The following is a 20,938-nucleotide window of genomic DNA, read 5'->3' as shown; positions in this document are numbered from 1 at the left end:
TCGGGATGTCTCAGGACAGGGTTATCCGGAAAGTAGCTTGCGCGGTGATCGGGGCAGATAACTTGGCGCGGTGGTGGCTAAGGGCAGGTGGGAACATGGACAACCTCCCTCACTGGACTGACCCTGTTGAGGGTGGTGAAGGCGGGGAGGCCATGGCATCTACCCCTGCGCCTGCAGCTGCTAAGAAGGAGCGGCCGGAGCCGTGTCTCTGGAGGCTAGCGGAGTTTGAGCAGTGGGCCGCGCTCCGAGTGCATGGAGTCGGCATAGAGTGTTTCCGTGGCGACAGGACCAGCAATTCGTGGCTCGGGGACTCCGCCTCGGTCTGTTTCTCCTCAAGGCAGTTTATTGCTGCCCTGCAGTTGCGGGCAAACATCTACCCGACCCGGGAAGCCTCAATAAAGGGGCGGCCCAAAATTAACGCGGAATGCAGTCGTTGTGGAAGAAGAGAGCTCGAATCCGCTTCCCATATCCTTAGTCTCTGTCGATCGGTCAAGAACAGCCGGATCAGGAGACACAACAGGGTATGCCAGCTGTTGGCCGCGAAAGCCATCGAGTTCGGCTGGCGGGCCTATCCGGAGTTCAGGTTCCGTGACCATGAGGGAGTCCTCTGGATCCCGGACCTGGTACTCGTGAAGGGTCGTCAGGCGCTGGTGGTTGACGTGGCGGTACCCTTCGAGATGGACCTGACTACCTTGGCTTCGGCTGAGACGGCGAAGGTCCGGAAGTACGCGCCACTGCTCCAGTACATCCGCATCTTTTCTCTTCCTTTTATATTCCTTGCTCCTCCACTGACAGTCTTTGTTTAGCCATGTTTTCCTAAAACACAAAGTATGAATAATTTTAACTGGGATGTGCCTTTCTTTTAGATTACTTGACAAGATGTAGGTACTATTGTTTGTAACATGTGTTTTATATTTGAACACTTATAAATGGTTTAAATGTAACACATAATGTAATATAATTAATTAATTTAAATTATGGGAAGTAAAAGCAGTATAAGAGTAGCCTACAGCTTGTCCATGCTCTACAAGTCAAAGATGTTGGGTAGGCTATAAAAGACTAAAACAATAAATCAGCATGTGTATACATTTATCCCAGGTAAAACAGTCAAATAACATTGGAATATGTAATCATGAGCATAAGTAATATTATATGTCCACAGTAGGATGTTATAGGAAGATTTTACAACTCCAGCCATTGACATTACAACTCCGGCCAATGGAAAATCGTCCGGAGTTGTAGTCTGCCGGAGTTGTAAAATGTGCCCTCTTCCCTAAATCAAGTAAATATTGTACATGCTAGCTTTTTGTTGTTAGCACAGTTGCTAGCTGCTACAAGAACAAAACTAACATATATAAATTCAATCCACAGCTCATACCTAATATTATCAATATTAAGGGGGCGGAGTTGTACTGCATTAGCTGTGATATCAGTGATATCAACATTGTTTGTCTAAAATATCAAAAAAAGTAAAACTTACCTGAGCACATCATGTACTGCTGCATCCTTCATGCACAGGTGGTGGGAAAGGGGTCCTCAGGCTTATAGCTGACCACTCTATTTCCTGATTAGAACTGTTTTTTTTTTAAATAGTCCGGAGTTGTAAGAAACTGAGGACACAACTTTGATAGGCAGATTTCTGTATAAAATATTTTTTAGAATTGTGTTATTTCTTGTTTAATGTGTCTTTAACTATTATTTTTCATTTGAAACATTTATTTTCAAATTGGTGGTGTTTTTAATAGGTTTTTGGAACAGTGTGATATTGTGACCTCTTGCCGAGGACAGGTAAATTAACATGTAATCTCTATATTTGTCTGTAGACAAATACATATCATATTGGGAGGGCTTTGACATGAAAAAAGTTTGAAAACCACTGATATTATAGCAACATAGGTTTTTTCCCCCAAAAATCTGTTAGGATTTAAGACATTTGTAGAATCCCCCAGAAGCAATGATTTGAGTTTAAAATGTTACATTCAAAGATTTGCACACAATTTCCACGATTTTTTCAAAAATAGCAGATCTACAAGCTCATAGCGCGGCACTCGGTGCCACGCTATGAGCTTGTAGATCTGCTATTTTTGAATACCCCAAAGAAATCTAAAAATGACACACAAGAGGCTTTCCCCCGGTCTTAATGGGTTTAAGTAAAAAAAAGATGACTTCTTCCACCACAGATTAGTGCATAGTGCCCTATCGCGTAGGCCCTATCGCGTAGGCTATATCAGTGGTTCTCAAACGTTTTCATGTTGAGGACCCCCAAATTGATATGTATTTGGTCGCGGACCCCCCATCTGAAAAGGTTCCATGCCAGGGACCCCCCACCCCCCAAGAAGAGAATATTTGTGTAAATTCAAAAGTATTCAAAATGTTGCAAACGTTGGAGATTTTTTTCTAAATAGCAGATGTACAAGCTCGCAGCGTGGCACGTGTGAGCTTGTACATCTGCTATTTTTGAATAGCAGATGTAATTAAAATTAAAAATAGATAATGGTCACTACTTTTGCTGGGGACCCCCTGGAACCCCCTCAAGGACCCCTGGGGGGTCCTCGGACCCCACTTTGAGAACCACTGGGCTATATCACTTCATCCGTGTGAGTTGAGTGTTGGGTTGTGATGGTAAACTGGTGAAGGATACATATATGCTAATTAAGTAAGTTCAATTATTTTTTTCCTGAACTCGGTTTCTGAGATTACACAACTTTTTAAACCCTCCAAGTTTCTTTCCAGCCCTATTATTAATAGTGAACAACCTGTTTTTAATCTAGAAAGAATCTCAGAGGCCGAAGTGACAAAAAACATTCGAATACTAAATTGTTCCAAAGCGAAAGATGTGTACAGGCTGGACACAAACTATTTTAAAGCTACATACAGTAAGGAATCATTATTGCAACCTCACACATCTGGTCAACTTGTCAATCAGGTATTAGTACAGTTCCATCAGTGTGGAAGGCAGCCACCATCACACCTATTTTTAAATCTGTCTCTAAACGTGAACTGGGCAAATTACAGGCCCATCAGTATCCTCTCTGTCATCTCAAAGGTGGCAGAGACATGGATAGCCAATTTGATCATTAAACATCTTCACAAAGGTCATACTCCACTGCATCCCATGCAGTTTGGGTTCCGTGCCCGCCATCCCACAGAAGCAGCAGATTGTGTGGTCATTGAGAGGATAAAGGGTCTATTGGATAGAAATCGTGTTTCTTGACTTGAGAAAGGCTTTCGACACAATCTGCCATCAGGTTCTTTGGTCCAAATTAACTCACTTTAACTTTTCTTATGAGGCTATACAATGGTTTAAATCCTATCTACAGTATGTAACAGAAAACAATGCAAATCCTATGTTTCAAAAAGTCATTAGGCCTAGTTAATATAGCGTCACAATGATTTTAACCACTTAACCATATTTTATACTTTGGCTATTAAAAATAGCAGATCTGCTATTTTCTTTTTTATCCTGAAAACTTTTGTAAATCTTTGAATATATATATATGTTTAAAGAGATGGGGGTCTGCAGCCAAATAAATATCAATTGGCGGGTCCTTGACAATGAAAGTTTGAATACCACTGGCCTACATGGGCCGTAAGTAAGCAGTACGCACATAACCAAGCTCAGATCTGTATAGGACTTAACATCACCCTGTGCAACTGGGTCCTGGACTTCCTGGCAGACAGACAGACCCCAGATAGTGCAGATTGACACCAGCGGTGGCCATTGTGGAGGCCACACACCAACACATAACATTTAGACACATTACCTCACACATAGCACCATGCAGGGCTGGAGGTGAACATTCACTATGTAACTGTCAGTCACGCTCCTCCCTGAGTGCCTGGATCACCCACCACACCTGAAAATGATTTGATCCTCAGCTGTACATCAATCAACCTCCTAAATAAATCTTGTTACACTCAGTGCACATTAAGGTCATAACAAACTTTCATATTCAGAACTGGAGCCTTTTCTGTTGAGTAAACTTGTGTTCCTGTGTTTCCCTATATTCATTAAATAGAACATAATAGATTAAGTAGAAGCTGGTTGAAGAGTGCTGGTGCTGGAGACAGTGTGCTGGTGCTGGAGACAAACAAATAAAAACAACAACGGACCACAATGGAAACAAGTCCACAGGACTTTGTTGTGTTATCCTTTTAGCCCAAATGTGTGACTGTACAGTACCTCATGCTGTTTGCATTTCTGTCTAATAAAGTAATCAATCAATCAATCAATCAATCAATCAAAACAACAACAAAAACATCATATCTTGGGCAGGTCAGGGACACACATCTGCTATATGAGGCCTGGATGGTCCAGTGTTGGGGGTGTTTTTCATTCTCCGCAGACATTCTGTGCATGGAGGTTGTGCTTTATACTCTGTATAGTGATGATGAAAGTGAAGGTTATCATCAATAATAACAGGGGCCCACTCACAGTGGGCCAGGTTTCAGTCCCCCATGGCCCCCCATCGTAATAGGCTACATCAAGGGTTCCCAAACTTTTCAGGCCGTGGCCCCCCAAAATGATCATATTTGAACTGGGGACCCCCCACCCTGACAAGCACTTGTAGGCATTACATTTAGTTTGACTCAGTTCACAATATAAACATTGTGAAAATAGCCGATCTACAAGCTCACAGTGAGCTTGTAGATCAGCTATTTTCACAATGTTTCCCTCTTTCTTATGTAATATTTGACAATTTGGCCAATTCGGTGTTAGAAAGGTCTTAAAAGTAATTAAATTGCCACTTTAGAAATGTGCTGCATGTTGGTTTGTTGACTGTTGAGTGAGAAAACAATGTTGTAAATTAAGCAAATCCTCTGGGGATCTCCCAAAATAATTTGGGGACCCCCCTGGGGGTCCCGACCCCAGTTTGGAAACCACTGGGCTACCACTCATGCACAGTATATCACCATCACCTCTCTGATGGCCTCCATGCTGTTAAAGCCTAGATTTAGATAAGGGTGGAGATGTGATGTAGCTGCAGTTGTTTTAGGAAATAGTTTATACCAAACAATAACAACCTTATAGCCTTGGCAATGCTGTTAAACAAACGTCTAAACCATCATTCTCTAGTTTTACTTTCAAGTTAAAACCTGTGTTGGTGAAATCCTCCTAGAAACACATGATGCAACAGCACTTGTTGATTTCTATTGGCTAGAAGTGTGAGTTGGTACCTCCTCCTCCTCCTCGTCATGATATAAAGAGCTGAACAACTCATTATGACAACTAGGTCTACAGTGTGGAGACAGCAGACACTGAGCTCTACTTTTATTTACATTTAGTGACTACACGTCAGGATGAAGGAGTTTATTTTGCTATTAGGACTACTGTTTTGCCAACTCGCATCTCCAGGTAAAGCCATGCTTCAATGATTTCATTTAATCTGTTGTAGTAGTTTATACATGATTGCATTCACTGTTCTTTACTTCAGTTACTGAGTAGGATAACAGCACTGAGACATTAGGCCTACCTGGCTTTTTAAAACTGAATGCTAGTTTTATCATTAAATACGTTGCTGTCAGGTGGAAACCTTGTATGTCCAAAACTATTCATTTTTTTATTATATAAAAATAAAAATAAAATTAATAGTGAAAATAGCCGATCTATAAGCTCACAACGCATCACATCGCTATGCATTGGGAGCTTGTAGATCTGCTATTTTCACTACTTTTGTACGACTTTCTTGTATGATGAAGTATAGGGCATTAATTTACGAAAAAACATGAAAAGTTGAAATATGGAGATACGATGTTTCTGCAGGACAGCAACGATATTGTTTAAACCTTTCTAGTTCAACCATGTTATGAAAATGCAGACTATTAATATACGTTACTATTTAACATAATTATTTATCACAGTTTTGTCACCATTCAGTAAACGTCTCCATTCAGCAGTATGACAGTATAGCCACTGGAGGGCGCTCTGTACTGTAGTTATTTTCACCTGAAATCAGGTTCCTTTGCTGACTGTATTTATAGCAGGCTGTTATAAATAATTAAACTTTAACAATAGCCTGGAAACCAGACGAATCTGCCGGTGTGTAAAGTGATATTGTCTGACCACGCGAGGCTACTTCAACAAAGAGTCAGAAAGACAAACAGACAGACAGATGGACAAAGACAGACATGTTGAAACAGTGAGAGACAGACACACGGTACAGACAGACAGACAGAAAAACAGAAATTCTGTTTGAAGTTCTCTCTTGTTGGAAACAAATTGAACCATATAATTTAATTGTTGTGTCAAAATACGATGTGTAATTATAATGTTACATTTTTATATTTCCATTTTGTCTCACAGTGACTCACTCCCTGAAATACTTCCGCACTGGATCCTCTGATGTCCCAAACTTCCCAGAGTTTGTGGAAGTTGGGATGGTTGATGATGTTCAGATGGTTCACTATGACAGCAACACAAAGAGATACGTTCCTAAACAGGACTGGATGAACAAGATCACAGCAGAAGATCCACAGTACTGGGAGAGGAACACTCAGGGTTTAATGGGTGAACAGCAGATCTTCAAGGTCAACATGGACATTGTAAAGCAGCGCTTCAACCAAACTGGAGGTATGTTTATGTTTCACTTCATACTGATAAAATGATTGAATTCACATTGTTAGAAAAAAACAATCAGTAAGATGTAACTTCCTTCATGCCCCCCCCCACACACAAACACACACACACACACACACACACACACACACACACACACACACACACACACACACACACACACACACACACACACACACACACACACACACACACACACACACACACACACACACACACACAATGCGTTGTGAGCTGCTATTTTCATAGTATTATGCTTATTTTACACATTGTTGTACAACTGTGTCACGCACCGAAAATAGTACATCTACAAGCTCACAACGCTTCGCACCACGACGCGTTGTGAGCTTGTAGAGCTTGTAGAGCTTGTAGATCTGCTATTTATGGTGCGCGACACCGTCGTACGACAAAGTATAAATCGGAATAAATAGGAGCTAACTCAGTGAAGTTAATGAACACAACAAATAGACTGAACTGGTTGTAACTTTTCATCAGTTCCTTGAACAGAGTGAATGTAAAACAACAGAACTGTCACTGCACTACACACTACACTACACTACAACACACACATCTGTGTGTGTAACTACACTACAACACACACATCTGTGTGTGTAACTACACTACAACACACACATATGTGTGTGTAACTACACTACAACACACACATCTGTGTGTGTAACTACATCCCCTAATCACAATTATTTGACATAATCGCCAAAAACACATTTAAATTGTTAATCGCAATTATTTGGATGACTTTTAACCTACAAGTATAATTTCATGATCGTGCCAGCCCTACACACGCATATATGTAGGTGTCAGACTAAAACACACAGATACACAGATACACACACAAACACACACACACACACACACACACACACACACACACATTCATTTACTCACTTTCTCGCACACTCACACATACATACTACACACACACGTACACAAATACTCCTTTATACAGGGACATAAATACCTGTACAGTATTATGCTTAATTTATACCCGTTGTACGACTACTGTGTTGTCCACCGCAAATAGCAGATCTACAAGCTCACAACGCGATGCAACACGTTTTGAGCTTGTAGATCTGCTATTTTTGGTGCATAACACCGTCATACGATGAAGTATAAATCAGGCTTTCGACTCCACATGAGGAGATAACTCAGGAAGTCAATAAACACAATAAATAGACTAAACTAAACTAAACTAAACTAAACTAAACTAAACTAAACTAAACTAAACTAAATTAAACTAAACTAAACTAAACTAAACTGAACTGAACTGGACTGGACTGGACTGATATGGGTATACAGACAGAATAAGACAGACAGAAACATATTGACACTGTGTGTGTGTGTGTGTGTGTGTGTGTGTGTGTGTGTGTGTGTGTGTGTGTGTGTGTGTGTGTGTGTGTGTGTGTGTGTGTGTGTGTGTGTGTGTGTGTGTGTGTGTGTGTGTGTGAGAGAGGTTCCCATATAGCTTCCATACAATAACGTCAGTGGGTGTGTAGATTGATGGTCTGTCGTTCTCTGTGGTAAAAACAGAATATCAACCTCTGACACCGGGTCTGTCTGTCTGTCTGTCTGTCTGTCTGTCTCTCAGGTGTCCACATCATCCAGGTGATGTATGGTTGTGAGTGGGATGATGAGACTGGAGAGACCGATGGTTTTCTCCAGCATGGTTATGATGGAGAGGACTTCATCTCATTGGACCTGAAGAGAGCGACATGGGTCACTCCTAAACCACAGGGTTTCATCACTAAACTGAGATGGGATCAAGACAAAGGTTACATGGCACAAAAGAAGCACTACTACAACACTGAGTGTATTGAATATCTGAAGAAGCATCTGAACAATGGGAAGAACATTCTGCAGAGAACAGGTACAACAAGGGATAAATATGTAGTAACATTACTATGAAAAGAATAATAATAATAACAGCTACAATTACATAACATGATGTGATAGAGTTGTACTCTACTATATTTACTTTACTTTATACTCCACTACATCGCAGAGAAAAATATTGTACTTTTTAATGTGACACGTTGTGAGCTTGTAAATATGCTATTTCTTTAAAGAAATTGACACATTGTGTGAAATGGGACATTCTGCATAATGAACACTTTTACACTGGTTATAGGACTTTTACTTGTAACAGATTATTTCTACATTGTGGTATTGCAAACAAATCTGAATATTTCTTCCACCACTGATAGTCATGAAATACAACAGTTCCTAAATCAAAGCAGTCAACAAATCCACATTCAAATTCAGACAAATAACACTAACAAAATATGTATCTATGTCCCCTCTATTCTCTCCCCTTCTCTTCTTCTCTGCATCTCTCTCTCTTCCTACCCGCCCCCTGCCCCATTCTCTGTCTGTCTGTCTGTCTGTCTGTCTGTCTGTCTGTCTGTCTGTCTGTCTGTCTGTCTGTCTGTCTGTCTGTCTGTCTGTCTGTCTGTCTGTCTGTCTGTCTGTCTGTCTGTCTGTCTGTCTGTCTGTCTGTCTGTCTGTCTGTCTGTCTGTCTGTCTGTCTGTCTGTCTCTTTCTCCCCCCCCCCCCTCTCTCTCTCTCTCTCTCTCTCTCTCTCTCTCTCTCTCTCTCTCTCTCTCAGAGCTTCCCTCTGTATCTCTCCTCCAGAAGACTCCATCCTCTCCAGTGAGGTGTCACGCTACAGGTTTCTACCCAGACAGATTCATAATGTTCTGGGCTAAAGATGGAGAGGAGCTCCAGGAGAACGTGGACCATGGAGAGCTCCTCCCCAACCCTGATGGAACCTTCCAGACGAGCGTTGACCTGAACCTGACCTCAGTCAAACATGAAGACTGGAAGCAGTACGAGTGTGTGTTTCAGCTCTATGGGGTCACAGAGGACATCAAGACCAGACTGGACCGAAATCTGATCAAGACCAACTGGGGTAAGACTGAGATTAGGACTAAAGGAGGTATAGATGTACTACCAAAGAAGTTAGATCAAAACAATTAACTGGTTATTAACCTGAGACTGACTTAGATGGGCATACAGTATGTGCTCTGAATTGTGGGAAAATTCATTGATGACTCAGATCAGTTTAAACAACATTTCTACAGCTGGATCACATGACCATAATGTAAAACCCAATCACAGATGTAATATAGACTAGATTAGAGCGAGTCCCCTGTACTGAACACATTGATTTGGTCCATAATAACTCTATCCATAGATAGGTAAATAGACAGACATATAGACTGACAGACAGACACACAGATATACTGTCAGATATGGATGGATGGATGGATGGATGTATCATACATCCATACATTGTATGGATGGATGGATGTTGTGTTTTAACCCATTAATGCTGGCAACGTATCTGTCATTTTAGATTTTGTTGGGCTATTCAAAAATAGCAGATATACAAGCTCATAGCGCGGCACCGAGTGCCGCGCTATGAGCTTGTAGATCTGCTATTTTCCAAAAATTTTTTGCAAAACATTGAATATATATATATTTTTTAAAGCGAACATTTGTAACTCAAAACTTTCCTTCTGGGCATTCTACAAATGTCTTCTAAATCTCCAACAGTTTTTTGAAAAAACATATGTTGCTATAATATCAGTGGTGCTCAAAACATTTTTATGTCAAGGACCCCCAAAATTATACGTATTTGGCCGCGGACCCTCATCTCAAAATATTGTGTTCCAGGGACCCCCAGAAGCAAAGATTTTAGTTAAAACAAAATGTTTTTTCTTTTTAACTTAGCTTTTAAAAACAAGCTCATAGCGCGGCACTCGTGCCACGCTATGTATGGCTTATATATCTGCTATTTTTTGTATAGCCAAATAAATCTTAAAATGACACAGATGCGTTCCCGGTCTTAAAGGGTTAAGATAATTCCTCTATTTTATCTCTTTTTTCATTTGTATTTTATACAGTTGAACCAGAAGACAACATGACCATCATCATCATCATCGCTGTGGTGGTTCTTTTTGTTCTGGCTGTTGCTGCCGTTGTCACCAGAGTCGCCATGTCCAGGAAGAAGAAAGGTGAGACGGTAGAATGACGTACATATTGGTTCTCAAGCTTTATCATTGCATTAATATTGTGCTAACTGCAGTGACATCTCTTTACCCATTTCTTCCAGCTCCACCCACTCCATCTCGTAAGTAGTACTTTATTTTTTCATCTGGTCTGATAATCCACTGATCCACAGTACATTCAACATCATTGACGCAAACAGTTAAACAAAGGAGTAAGGAGTTGTTTTCAGATGTTGTCTGTGTATAACAGGAAGTGGTCAGTGGTAGTTGATGACGTATCATAACTACGTATTTTTTACATTACAGCTTCTGAGATGAAGAAGCTGAATCCAGATGCATAAAGGCCAGAGACACCTTGTTGCACATAGTAAGTCATGTTGATATTAGGTAGTGATTCTCTCTGGTCCCGACGCCCAGGCTGTTTCTATGTTTCTGTTCTAGTTCTTTAATTTCATGTACTTGGTGGCCCATGTCCAAATCTGTCCCTAATTAGACGTTTACAATGAAAGCCAAGCTGTCCTACGGGATCCCAGGACTAGAGCTTATTAATGGTATAAGTTATAAAAACTGGTTGGATTGCTATGAGTTAAACTATTTACACCTCTGGCAAAACTCATGTCTTCTTAAGTTACACGTAACAGTGTTTAGACTTAATGATCAACCTCTCCAATGTGTTGTCCTTTTTTAGTATTTAATCTGACCACTGATTGAAATTGGGATTCTAGGTTACCTCAATAGTTAAAAGTAATGTAGTTTTGACCAGAGGGAGATGCAAGAGATAGTCAGGAGACAAAGCAAATTATTTTCCAGAATACATACAGTATATAATTGAATACATTTGATAAGATTATGTAATCATTTACCTTCCCAAACTGATGTATATCATTTTGGAAAATTACTTTTTGAATGATGAGTTTGTATTTTTGTGTTCTCTCTTATGTTTTAATTTGTGTCATTTTAGGTTTGCAGACAGATGACCTGGAGCAAGTGGAGACATTCTCACCCTTTCTCTCTCTTCAAATGCTGTGAGAAGTGTGTTATAAACCATTCATAAATCATTACAAACAAGGGTCAGTGATCCATTACAGTTATAAAAACGTAATCAGATTATTCAGACTTTCAAAATATGGGCCATAATGTTTGAGAAAAACACTGTTTAAAAGAGAAATGTTAGACATCAGTGATGTCAATGTAGAGCTGAATTAGAATAAACTGACCATTTCATGTCATCTAACCCACTGGTTCCCAAACTGGAGGTCCAACATACAGTATAAGTGTATACAGGGTGTCTGCACATTTCTAAAGTTACACTTTTAAGACCTTTGTAATGCCAAAATGGCCAAATTGTCACATATTACGTAAGAACAACAAACGTTGTGAAATAGCCTGCGAGGCCTTGTGAGCTTGTAGTTCGGCTATTTTCACATTGTTTATCTGTGGAACCGAGTCAAACTAAATGTAATGCCATTCCAAGTGCTTGTCAGGGTGGGGGGTCCCCAGTTCAAATATGAGTATTTTGGTAGGTCTCGGTCTGAAACGTTTGGGAACCCTTGATCTAAACCCATCCGAACAAAGTTCAGACATCAGATGGTATTATCATGTCCCAGATGGCAAAATCATCTGGTTTATTGAGTTGGACTATGTTAGTAATAAAAACGTTTGGTAGGTAATAATCAGTGATGGATTACATCCTCAAAGTCACCCTCTAAATCTTGTTTTCTTTTTAGCTTTCATGGCATGTGTAATAATGAATATTTATAAATGTCCACCTTTACAAAATGCTCTTTATACAAGGATAGATGTTTTGATTGTTTATTTGCATCACATTATGTCAGTAATCATTCTGGAGAACATCTTAAGCAATCAGCTGGATACACAACATTTTATCACCAGCATATGAATCATATAATGTTTGATGACTTGAATGAAACTTTTCCACCCGTTGACATAAGTTAAGTCGAGGCCCTGAACAAAACAAACACATCATCCAGCACTTATTGCTACTGAATATGTGCAGTAATAACACTGTAGACGTAGACGGACATTTATAAAAGACAATTTACAACTCTTTTAATTTCTACCATTACCGTTTGAATATTCTGGTGATATTGTTATTCATGTGTTACCCAATTACACACGCGCGCGCGCGCACCAAGCACACACGCGCGCCAAGCACACACACGCACCAAGCACACACGCGCGCGCGCGCCAAGCACACACACGCGCACCAAGCACACACACACACACACACACACACACACACACACACACACACACACACACACACACACACACACACACACATTATTCGATTTTCCTGTGATGTAAATACTGTAATGCTATTTTCCTGTTATCAAAAGTGTGTTTAAGGCGGTTGGATTGGTTGCATTGTAAAAAGTCTAAGTATGAATATAATCTGTACATGTTGCTGAATTTTCTAATATAAAATAGATTGGTTGTGATGGATAGTGTTCAGATCTCTGTTAAAGCAGCACTATGTAACTCTTTTTTAATTAATAAAATGTAATGTTGTCCAGTCTCTATGGTAGAGTATGTTAATACAATATAACTTATATAATTGGGGTGGTTGTATTTTTTCTCCCTGCTCTTCTATTGAGACATTTAGATTGTGTCAAAGGTCATGTCTCACCTAGACACAGGATCTGACACGGATTTTGACCCGATGGTCAAGATTCAATTTATCCCCTGAGCAAGCAGGCAGACTCTATTAGCTCAATGGTAAAAATGTCAGCACTTACGCAGGAAACCGGGTTCAAATCTAGGGTAGAAGAGGAAAGTTACATAGTGCAGCTTTAAGTAGTTTTTTACGTATCAAGAATAATTAAGAATCTAAATTGGACTATGTCTACTAAATGATGAATGTTTGTTACGTTCATTTAAAGGTCTGATGCTTATTTAATTTTTAATAAAGTCCCCAAAAAGACAGATGTCTGCTTCTTTCTTTTAAAGTCATAAATCAAAGTTTTTATCTGTCATTGTGTCAAATACGTGATATATAGAGTATTTAGTATGACCATAAACCTTTAAAAAAAATGTGACTGGTTGTTTCCAAACAGTCGTCTATACTGTCTGTTAACATTAATCTGTTGAGAGAGTTTCACAAAGGAAAACTGTCAGAAAAAGACTCGCTAATACAAAAACCTTTAAGGAAGACTCCTTAGACAGAGATAGATATATGTATTTTATTTCAACATGCTCATCAAGTGCTCTGTGCTCAAAGTGAAAGGTGCAAAAACAGCAGCAAACGTTTGGGTCATAGGACCTTCGTCAGTGATGTATGACCCAAAGGTTTTCTGCTGTTTCTGCACCTTTCACTTTGAGCACAGAGCACTTTATGAGCATGTTAAAATAAATACATTTGTCTTAGTCTCTGTCTAAGGAGTCTTCCTTAACCCGTTCAATCCGGGAACGCATCTCTGTCATTTTTTAGATTTCTTTGGCTATTCAAAAATAGCAGATATACAAGCTCATAGCGCGGCACCGAGTGCCGCGCTATGAGCTTGTATATCTGCTATTTTTGAAGAAATATTTTTGAAAGCAAACATTTGTAAAATATTTAGTTCCAGGGACCCCCAGAATCAAAGATTTGAGTTACAAATGTTTGCTTAAAAAATATATATATTCAAAGATTTGCACAAATTTTCACGATAAAAAAAAAAGTAATAGCCAAAGTGTAAAATAATGGTTTAACTGGTTACACAGATGCGTTCCCGGTCTTCATGGGTTAAAAGTCTTTTTCTGCCAGTTTTCCTTTATGTTGTTGAGACCACCACACCTGCAGTCAACCCTAAACAAAGGACAAAGAAGGGCGAAACAGTTTAGTTTACCCTGGACGGGAGACATTTTTCAAAATATTTAAAAATAACAGATCTACAAGCTCACCATGCTCACAACGATGTTATGCATTGTGGGCTTGTAGATTGGCTATTTTCAAATAGCCAAATTGACTAAACTGATCGTGGTGCTATATTAACCAACTTTGCTGGGGACCCCCTCAAGGACCCCTTGGGGTCCCCAGACCCCACTTTGAGAACCATTTATATACACAACCAAAGAACACATGATGCTCCATATTCATTTTCTTTGGCAACATTAATTCCATTCATTTAAACCATGTCAGTGTGATTGGGTAGATGTTTGTCCAGGTTATATTTGACTAAAATCAGATCAGAATGTTGATCATTGACTACAGTTCAATATTCAACACCACTGTGTCCTCCAAGCTCATCACCATTAAGCCCAGAGCCCTATAGCATTGGTTCTCAAAGTGGGGTCCGGGGACCCCCAGGGGTCCTTTGGGGGGTACCAGGGGGTCCCCAGCACAATTAGTTAATAAAACGTCACAATCACTTTAACCCCTTTATCCATATTTTATACTTTGGCTATTCAAAAATAGCAGATCTACAAGCTCATAGCTTGTAGAAAAATCGTGAAAATGTGTGCAAATCTTTGAATATATATATTTTAAAGCGAACATTTGTAACTCAAATCTTTGCTTCTGGGGGTCCCGGGAACACAATATGAGATGGGGGTCCGCGGCCAAGTACATATCATTTTGGAGGTCCTTGACATGAGAACCAGTGCCCTATAGGACTCAACATCATCCTGTGCAACTGGGTGGTGGATGTAGACCAAGGGCCCAGCTTCCTGTTTGAAATGGACTCGAATAAGGAAGAGAGTTCAAGTGACAGTTCATATGAATGGCCTGTAGTTAATGGGTTAACCCTTTAAGACCGGAACGCGTCTGTGTCATTTCTTTGGCTATTCAAAAATAGCAGATGTACAAGCTCATAGCACGGCATGAGCTTATAGATGGGCTATTTTTTTTAAAGAATCGTGAAAATGTGTGCAAATCTTTGAATATAAATAAATACATTTTTATCAAAAATATGAATTGCTTCTGGGGGTCCCTGGAACAACATATTTTGAGATGGGGGGGGTGGGGTCTGTGGACAAATACATATCATATTAGGAGGTCTTTGACATGAAAAAAGTTTGAAAACCACTGATATTACAACATACGTTTTCTTCCCCCAAAAAACTGTTAGGATTTAGAAGACATTTGTAGAATCCCCCAGAAGCAAAGATTTTAGTTGAAAATGTTCACTTAAAAAAATATGTACATTCAAAGATTTGCACACAATTTCCACGATTTTTTCAAAAATAGCAGATCTACAAGCTCATAGCGCGGCACTCGGTGCCGCGCTATGAGCTTGTAGATCTACTATTTTTGAATAGCCCAAAGAAATCTTAAAATGACACACAAGATGCATTCCCCCGGTCTTAATGGGTATGAAGTAAAAAAAGATGACTTCTTCCACCACAGATTAGTGCATGTCTCTGCTCTGGGTGTTGTACAGCCCAGTAGAGGAGCCTCATTATGGGGGAGTTACAACCCTGGCTCTCCCTGCTGACATTCTGAGCATGGCCATCTTTGTGCTTTGTATTAATGTCCCATTGTTTGTAGAATCTATACTGTAGATCTACAAAGAATGGAGGAAAGAAACGCTGACGCATTTTATACCTGGTACCATGGTGACGAAAGTGTAGGTTTAATCGGAATTTATGTCACAGAATTCTGCTATGTAATTGGCCGGCCGAACTCGGGCCCAATCGTGTAGTAGAGTGACCCATGAAGGGGTCAGTATAGGCTATATCAGTGGTTCTCAAACTTTTTCATGTCGAGGATCCACAAATTGATATGTATTTGGCCGCGGACCCCCCGTCTGAAAAGGTTCCGTGCCAGGGACCCCCCCAGAAGAATTAAAAATGTTGCAAACGTTTATTGAGATTTTTTTTTTATATCAAAAATAGCAGATGTACAAGCTCACAGTGAGCTTGTACATCTGCAATTTTTCAATAGCCAATGTATAGAATATAGATAATGGTCACTACTTTTGCTGGGGACCCCCTGGAACCCCCTAAAGGACCCCTGGGGGTCCCCGGACCCCACTTTGAGAACCACTGGGCTATATCACTTCACCCCTGTGATGGGCTTCATGGAGCTAAAGCCCAATGAATATATGGCTCTTAGTTTAATATAAGTGTTGAGTTGAGTGTTGAGTTATGATGGTAAACTGGTGAAGGATCCATAGGCTATACACTAGCATGTAAGTTCAATGATTTTTTTCCCTGAACCCTCCAAGTTTCTTTCCAGCCCCATTATTAATAGTGAACAACATGTTTTTAACCTAGAAGAAATCTCAGAGGCCGAAGTGGCAAAAATCATTGGAATACTTAATTGTTCCAAAGCTAAAGATGTGTACAGGGCTGGACACAAACTATTTTAAAGCTACATAAGGAATCATTATTGCAACCTATCACACATCTGGTCAACTTGTCAATCAGGTATCAGTACAGTTCCATCAGTGTGGAAGGCGGCCACCATCACACCTTTTGTTAAATCTGTCTCTAAACGTGAACTGGGTAAATTACAGGCCCATCAGTATCCTCTCTGTCATCTCAAAGGTGGCAGAGAAATGGATAGACAATTTTGATCATTAAACATCTTGACAAAGGTCATATAACCCACTGCATCCCATGCAGTTTGGGTTCTGTGCCCGCCATTCCACAGAAGTAGCCGATTGTGTGCTCATTGAGAGGATAAAGGGTCTAATGGATAGGAATCCCTGTGTTACTGTCGTGTTTCTTGACTTGAGAAAGGCTTTCGACACAGTCTGCCATCATGTTCTTTTGTCCCCTTTCCTTATGAGGCTATACACTGGTTTAAATCTTATCTATGTAACAGAAAACAATGCAAATAGTATGTTTCAAAAAGTCATAAGGCCTAGTTAATATAGCATCACAATCATTTTAACCACTTAACCTTATTTTATACTTTGGCTATTCAAAAATAGAAGATCAGCTATTTTCTTTTTTATCCTGAAAACTTTTGTAAATCTTTGAATATATATATGTTTAAAGAGATCGGGGTCCACAGCCAAATACATATCATTTGGGGGGTCCTTGACAATGAAAGTTTGAGAACCACTGGCCTACATGGGTCTACATTCAACACCATTGTGCCCTCTAGCAGTAAACACATAACCAAGCTCAGAGCCCTATAGGACTTAACATCACCCTGTACAACTGGGTCCTGGACTTCCTGACAGAAAGACAGACCCCAGATAGTGCAGATTGACAGCGGTGACCATTATGGAGACACACACCAACACTTAACATTTAGACACTCTACCTCACACATTGCACCATGCAGGGCTGGAGGTGAACATTCACTATGTAACTGTCACGCCTGGATCACCACCACACCTGAAAAAGATTTGATCCTCAGCTGTACATCAACCTCCTGAATAATTGCACATTAAGGTCATAACAAACTTTCATATTCAGAACTGGAGCCTTTTCTGTTGAGTAAACTTGTGTTCCTGTGTTTCCCTATATTCATTAAATAGAACATAATAGATTAAGTAAAGGAGAAGCTGGTTGAAGTGTGCTGGTGCTGGAGACAGTGTGCTGGTGCTGGAGACAAACAAATAAAAACAACAATGGACCACAATGGAAACAAGTCCCCAGGACTTTGTTGTGTTATCCTTTTAGCCCAAATGTGTGACCGTACCTCATGCTGTTTGCATTTCTGTCTAATAAAGTAATCAATCAATCAAAACAAAAACAAAAACATCATATCTTGGGCAGGTCAGGGGCACATGTCTGCTACATGAGGCCAGGATGGTCCAGTGTTGGGGGTGTTTTGCATTCTCCGCAGAAATTCTGTGCATAGAGGTTGTGCTTTATTCTTACATAGTGATGATGAAAGCGAAGGTTATCATCATTAATAACAGATGCCTACTCACAGTGGGCCATGTTTCAGTCCCCCATGGACCCCTATGGTAATAGGCTACATCAAGGGTTCCCAAACTTCAGGCCGCGACCCCCCAAAATAATCATATTTGAACTGGGGACCCCTCCCCCACCCTGATAAGAACTTGTAGGCATTACATTTAGTTTCACTCAGTTCACAATACAAACATTGTGAAAATAGCCGATCTACAAGCTCACAGTGAGCTTGTAGATCAGCTATTTTCACAATGTTTCCCTCTTTCTTATGTAATATTTGACAATTTGGCCAATTCGTTGTTAGAAAGGTCTTAAAAGTCATTAAATTGCCACTTTAGAAATGTGCTGTATGTTGTATTGTTTACTGTTGAGTGAGAAAACAATGTTGCACATTAAGCAAATCCTCTGAGGATCTCCCAAAATAATTTGGGGACCCCCCTGGGAGTCCCGACCCCAGCTTGGGAACCACTGGTCTACATCATGCACAGTATATCACCATCACCTCTCTGATGGGCTCCATGCTGTTAAGCCTACATTTAGATAAGGGTGGAGATGTGATGTATAGCTACAGTTGTTTTAGGAAATAGTTTATACCAAACAATGACAACATTATAGTCAAGGCAATGCTGTTAAACAAACGTCTAAACCATCATTCTCTAGTTTTACTTTCAAGTTAAAACCTGTGTTGGTGAAATCCTCCTAGAAACACATGATGCAACAGCACTTGTTGATTTCTATTGGCTAGAAGTGTGAGTTGGTACCTCCTCCTCCTCGTCATGATATAAAGAGCTGAACAACTCATTATGACAACTAGGTCTACAGTGTGGAGACAGCAGACACTGAGCTCTACTTTTATTTACATTTAGTGACTACACGTCAGGATGAAGGAGTTTATTTTGCTATTAGGACTACTGTTTTGCCAGGTCGCATCTCCAGGTAAAGACATGCTTCAATGATTTCATTTAAACTGTTGTAGTAGTTTATACATGATTGCATTCATTGTTCTTTACTTCAGTTACTGAGTAGGATAACAGCACTGAGACATTAGGCCTACCTGGCTTTTTAAAACCTAATGCTAGTTTGTCATTAAATACGTTTCTGTCAGGTGGAAACCTTGTATGTTCAAAACCATTCCCTTTTTTTTAATTGTATATAGATTTTTTTTGAATTGCCGATCTGTAAAATCACAACACATCACTTCGCTGTGCGTTGGGAGCTTGTAGATCTGCTATATTTTCACTACTTTTGTGCGACTCTCTTGTATGATGAAGTTAGTTAGGGCATTAATTTACGAAAAAATATAAAAAGTTGAAATATGGAGATGTTTCTGCCCGAGCTGCAACGATATCGTGTGAACCTTTCTAGTTCAACCATGTTATGAAAACGCAGACTATTATTATTAATATACTTTATTAATGAACATACTTATTTATCACAGTTTTGTCACCATTCAGTAAACGTCTCCATTCAGCAGTATGACAGTATAGCCACTGGAGGGCGCTCTGTACTGTAGTTATTTTCACCTGAAATCAGGTTCCTTTGCTGACTGTATTTATAGCAGGCTGTTATAAATAATTAAACTTTAACAATAGCCTGGAAACCAGACGAATCTGCCGGTGTGAAAAGTGATATTGTCTCTGGCCACGCGAGGCTACTTTAACAAAGAGTCAGAAAGACAAACAGACAGACAGATGGACAACAACAGACATGTTGAAACAGTGAGAGACAGACACATGGTACAGACAGACAGACAGACAGACAGACACACGGTACAGACAGACAAAAATAAAAACAGAAATGATCTGTTTGAAGTTCTCTCTCGGTGGAAAAAAATGGAACCATATAATGTAATTGTTGTGTCAAAAATACGATGTGTAATTATAATGTTAAATTATTATATTTCCATTTGGTCTCACAGTGAGTCACACCATGAAAGTCTTCTACACTGCATCCTCTGATGTCCCAAACTTCCCAGAGTTTGTAGCTTTAACGATGGTTGATGATGTTCAGGTAAATTACTATGACAGCGACACACAGAGATGCGTTCCTAAACAGGACTGGATGAACCAGATCACAACAGATGACCCACAGTACTGGGAGAGGAACACTCAGATTCGCATGGGTCAGCAGCAGAACTTCAAGGCCAACATAGACATTGCAAAGCAGCGCTTTAACCAAACTGGAGGTATGTTTATGTTTCACTTCATACTGATAAAATGATTTTATTCACATTGTTAGAAAAAAACAATCAGTAAGATGTAACTTCCTTCATAGCCACACACACACACACACACACACACACACACACACACACACACACACACACACACACACACACACACACACACACACACACACACACACACACACACACACACACACACACACACACGACACGCACACATTAATTTGCTCACTTTCTCATACACACCAGCACACGCACGCATGCATGCAAACACTCTCTTATACAGTGACATAGCAGCCTGTAACCAGAGTATTATGCTTATTTAACACCTTG

General features: G+C 40.0%; 3 protein-coding genes across 3 annotated transcripts in view; 2 read left to right on the top strand and 1 right to left on the bottom strand.

The window, feature by feature from the left end:
- carmil1 (capping protein regulator and myosin 1 linker 1) overlaps positions 1 to 20,938 on the bottom strand; it is a 361,807-nt gene that overhangs the window by 33,367 nt on the left and 307,502 nt on the right. The gene's annotated exons all lie outside the window — the stretch shown is intronic.
- The window catches only part of LOC308094543 (major histocompatibility complex class I-related gene protein-like), a 59,633-nt gene that overhangs the window by 15,483 nt on the left and 23,212 nt on the right, over positions 1 to 20,938 (top strand). The window lies entirely within an intron of this gene.
- The window catches only part of LOC308095498 (uncharacterized protein), a 38,369-nt gene continuing 22,660 nt past the window's right edge, over positions 5,230 to 20,938 (top strand). Inside the window, exons 1-9 of the mRNA XM_080442555.1 lie at positions 5,230 to 5,356; positions 6,305 to 6,571; positions 8,184 to 8,462; positions 9,201 to 9,503; positions 10,501 to 10,611; positions 10,710 to 10,727; positions 10,912 to 10,940; positions 11,567 to 11,630; positions 20,339 to 20,605. Of these exons, the coding sequence (XP_080298681.1) occupies positions 5,302 to 5,356; positions 6,305 to 6,571; positions 8,184 to 8,462; positions 9,201 to 9,503; positions 10,501 to 10,611; positions 10,710 to 10,727; positions 10,912 to 10,940; positions 11,567 to 11,630; positions 20,339 to 20,605 (1,393 nt within the window). The 5' untranslated portion in view covers positions 5,230 to 5,301. The remainder of the gene's footprint in view (positions 5,357 to 6,304; positions 6,572 to 8,183; positions 8,463 to 9,200; positions 9,504 to 10,500; positions 10,612 to 10,709; positions 10,728 to 10,911; positions 10,941 to 11,566; positions 11,631 to 20,338; positions 20,606 to 20,938) is intronic.

Source organism: Gymnoscopelus braueri (assembly GCF_963280865.1).
Source record: "Gymnoscopelus braueri genome assembly, chromosome: 11".
In the NCBI taxonomy this organism is placed as follows: domain Eukaryota; kingdom Metazoa; phylum Chordata; class Actinopteri; order Myctophiformes; family Myctophidae; genus Gymnoscopelus; species Gymnoscopelus braueri.
Note: the sequence above shows the minus strand (reverse complement) of the source record. Positions and strands in the feature narration are given on the sequence as shown.